Source organism: Alligator sinensis, unplaced genomic scaffold, assembly GCF_000455745.1.
Source record: "Alligator sinensis unplaced genomic scaffold, ASM45574v1 scaffold218_1, whole genome shotgun sequence".
NCBI lineage: Eukaryota > Metazoa > Chordata > Crocodylia > Alligatoridae > Alligator > Alligator sinensis.
In genome coordinates this window covers 314,515-316,516 of record NW_005842083.1, presented here as the reverse complement: position 1 = coordinate 316,516, position 2,002 = coordinate 314,515, and the positions used below count along the sequence as shown (strand labels likewise).

Sequence of the window (2,002 nt, the reverse complement as noted above, 5' to 3'; positions counted from 1 at the left end):
TGGCGGCGCCTTTCCCCCCCCCCCCCCCCCCCCCCAAAAAAAAAAAAGGGTCTTGGAGTTTGCTCTGACCCTACTACACCCCTGTCTGTAACCATTTGTAACCAGTGACATTTTCCCATCAATAACAAAAGAGTATATTCCCAACTTGATGAGTCGGACTGTAGCTGCACAGCTCTCATGAATGCTAATGGGAATACAGCCTTTCTCCATCTCCATGCAGGTTACTTTGCATATCCTAATAGCGCATACTCAATGAGCAACAGGGTCAGTGTTAATCGCTTCATGGCATTCCAAGTGCAACTACAGGATCTCTACCATCTTTCCTTTGGTCATGTTAGGTGTAATGCTGCTTAAACAGAGCAGAAGCTAGGAAATGGGATACACATTTAGAAACACTAGAAGACTCTTAAAAGAGTAGTCCAGAAGGAAAGTAGGTCAGTGATCAAGATAACAATTATTACCTTTTCTGAATCATCTTCAGCATTTCCTCCTCCTGCCAATGTAACCATGTCACTTTCCATCAGCATGTTGTAAGTTATGAAATAATTAGCATTTATATTTACAGATGTAAGTCAAGATATTCAAATTAGAGCTGCTAAAGTTAAGCACCTAAATGCATATTTTAATCTCATGAATGAAAGGAGATGAAATATCATGGGTCACTGAAAAAATGCAGAAATTTACAGTATTTGTGCCTAGCCAGTGATTAAAGCTATCCAGAAGTCAAGTTTAAGGGGGAGGGTCACATCAAAGTAAACTCCCAGTCAACATGACTCCAGTAAAACTAAGCTGTAGTTCATTTCCAGCTAGTGCCTGCCTTTGGACTCTAGAAAAATAGTAATGGGACACTTCTAAGAAACATAGACAAATGGAAATATATAGTTCATGTGTACTGTGGTCCCACAAAGTCTTAATCACATGAGCAGTCTCATAGGTAGATTTTAATGGCAATATTCATGTGTACAAATTAAAGTATGTAAGTAGTCAGAGATCAGAGCCTAAATAATACTAGTGCCAATTCTTAATACACAAACCCTATATAGCTGTTTCTGATTTTTAGTGTTACTTGAAATTTTTTTTTGTTTCCCTTAATTTAGTCAGCCTGAATTAGTTTATTTTTAGTTTATGTTATTATATTTCAGATATCCACTTATTTTGATATATGTAAAGATATGTCCTTTCACAGATGATTTCTTCAGCACACCAGTAGAGTGCATTGGTTGCCTGGTATTCACTTTTAGAAAAAAATATCTCGGTAAGAGACAGCATGCATGCATGCATGCATCTGATTATGTTTTGCATTGAGCTCTGTTCAGTAATTCATTGACTAAAAAAACCTCTCTCTGAAGTCAGTAGGTCAAAGTCAGGGGTGATATATAAAGTGGAAAATTAGACTCCTCAATAATAGTTTGAAAATCCTTTGTGGTCTCATTTCCATATATTTAATAAGACTCACTAATATGTGTATATACTTGCACTTTACTAATTTGTAAATAAATCTGCACTGATGTAACTTATACACTGAATGTTTTTCATAGCTTCATTGAATCTACAGCCAGTTGGGACCATAAAATTAATGACCTCTCGTTAATTGTCTTCTGTGTTACAAAAGTCTGTGTTATTATCAATTTGTTTCATCTGGTTTCAGCTTCTTTCTCTCTGCCTTTCTCAGCTAAATTAAAGAGCCCTTTGGCACTCTGAATTTTCTTTGTTGAGGTTGTTGTACTCTGTACTCAAGTCATTTCTCAATTTCCTTTTTTTGACAAAACAAATAGATTGGATTTTTAAAATCTCCAATTGTAAGGCATATTCTCCAGTCCTCAAATCACCCCCATGACTATTTTGTACTGTTTCTAGTTTTTCAATATCCTTCTTAACATGTGGACACCAGAACTGTTTTCAGTATTCTAGAACTATATTCACCAGTATTATGTGCAAAGATAAAAATTCCTCTTACTCCCTGTCCCTCATTACTTTGTTATTTATACATTTAAAGATTACA

General features: G+C 35.9%; 1 protein-coding gene across 1 annotated transcript in view; it reads right to left on the bottom strand.

Annotated features, from left to right (window-relative positions):
• Positions 1 to 527, bottom strand: part of LYSMD3 (LysM domain containing 3) — a 13,399-nt gene extending 12,872 nt beyond the window's left edge. The window contains exon 1 of the mRNA XM_025204463.1: positions 462 to 527. Coding sequence (XP_025060248.1) covers positions 462 to 527 — 66 coding nt within the window. The remainder of the gene's footprint in view (positions 1 to 461) is intronic.
• Positions 528 to 2,002: the final 1,475 nt, after the last annotated feature.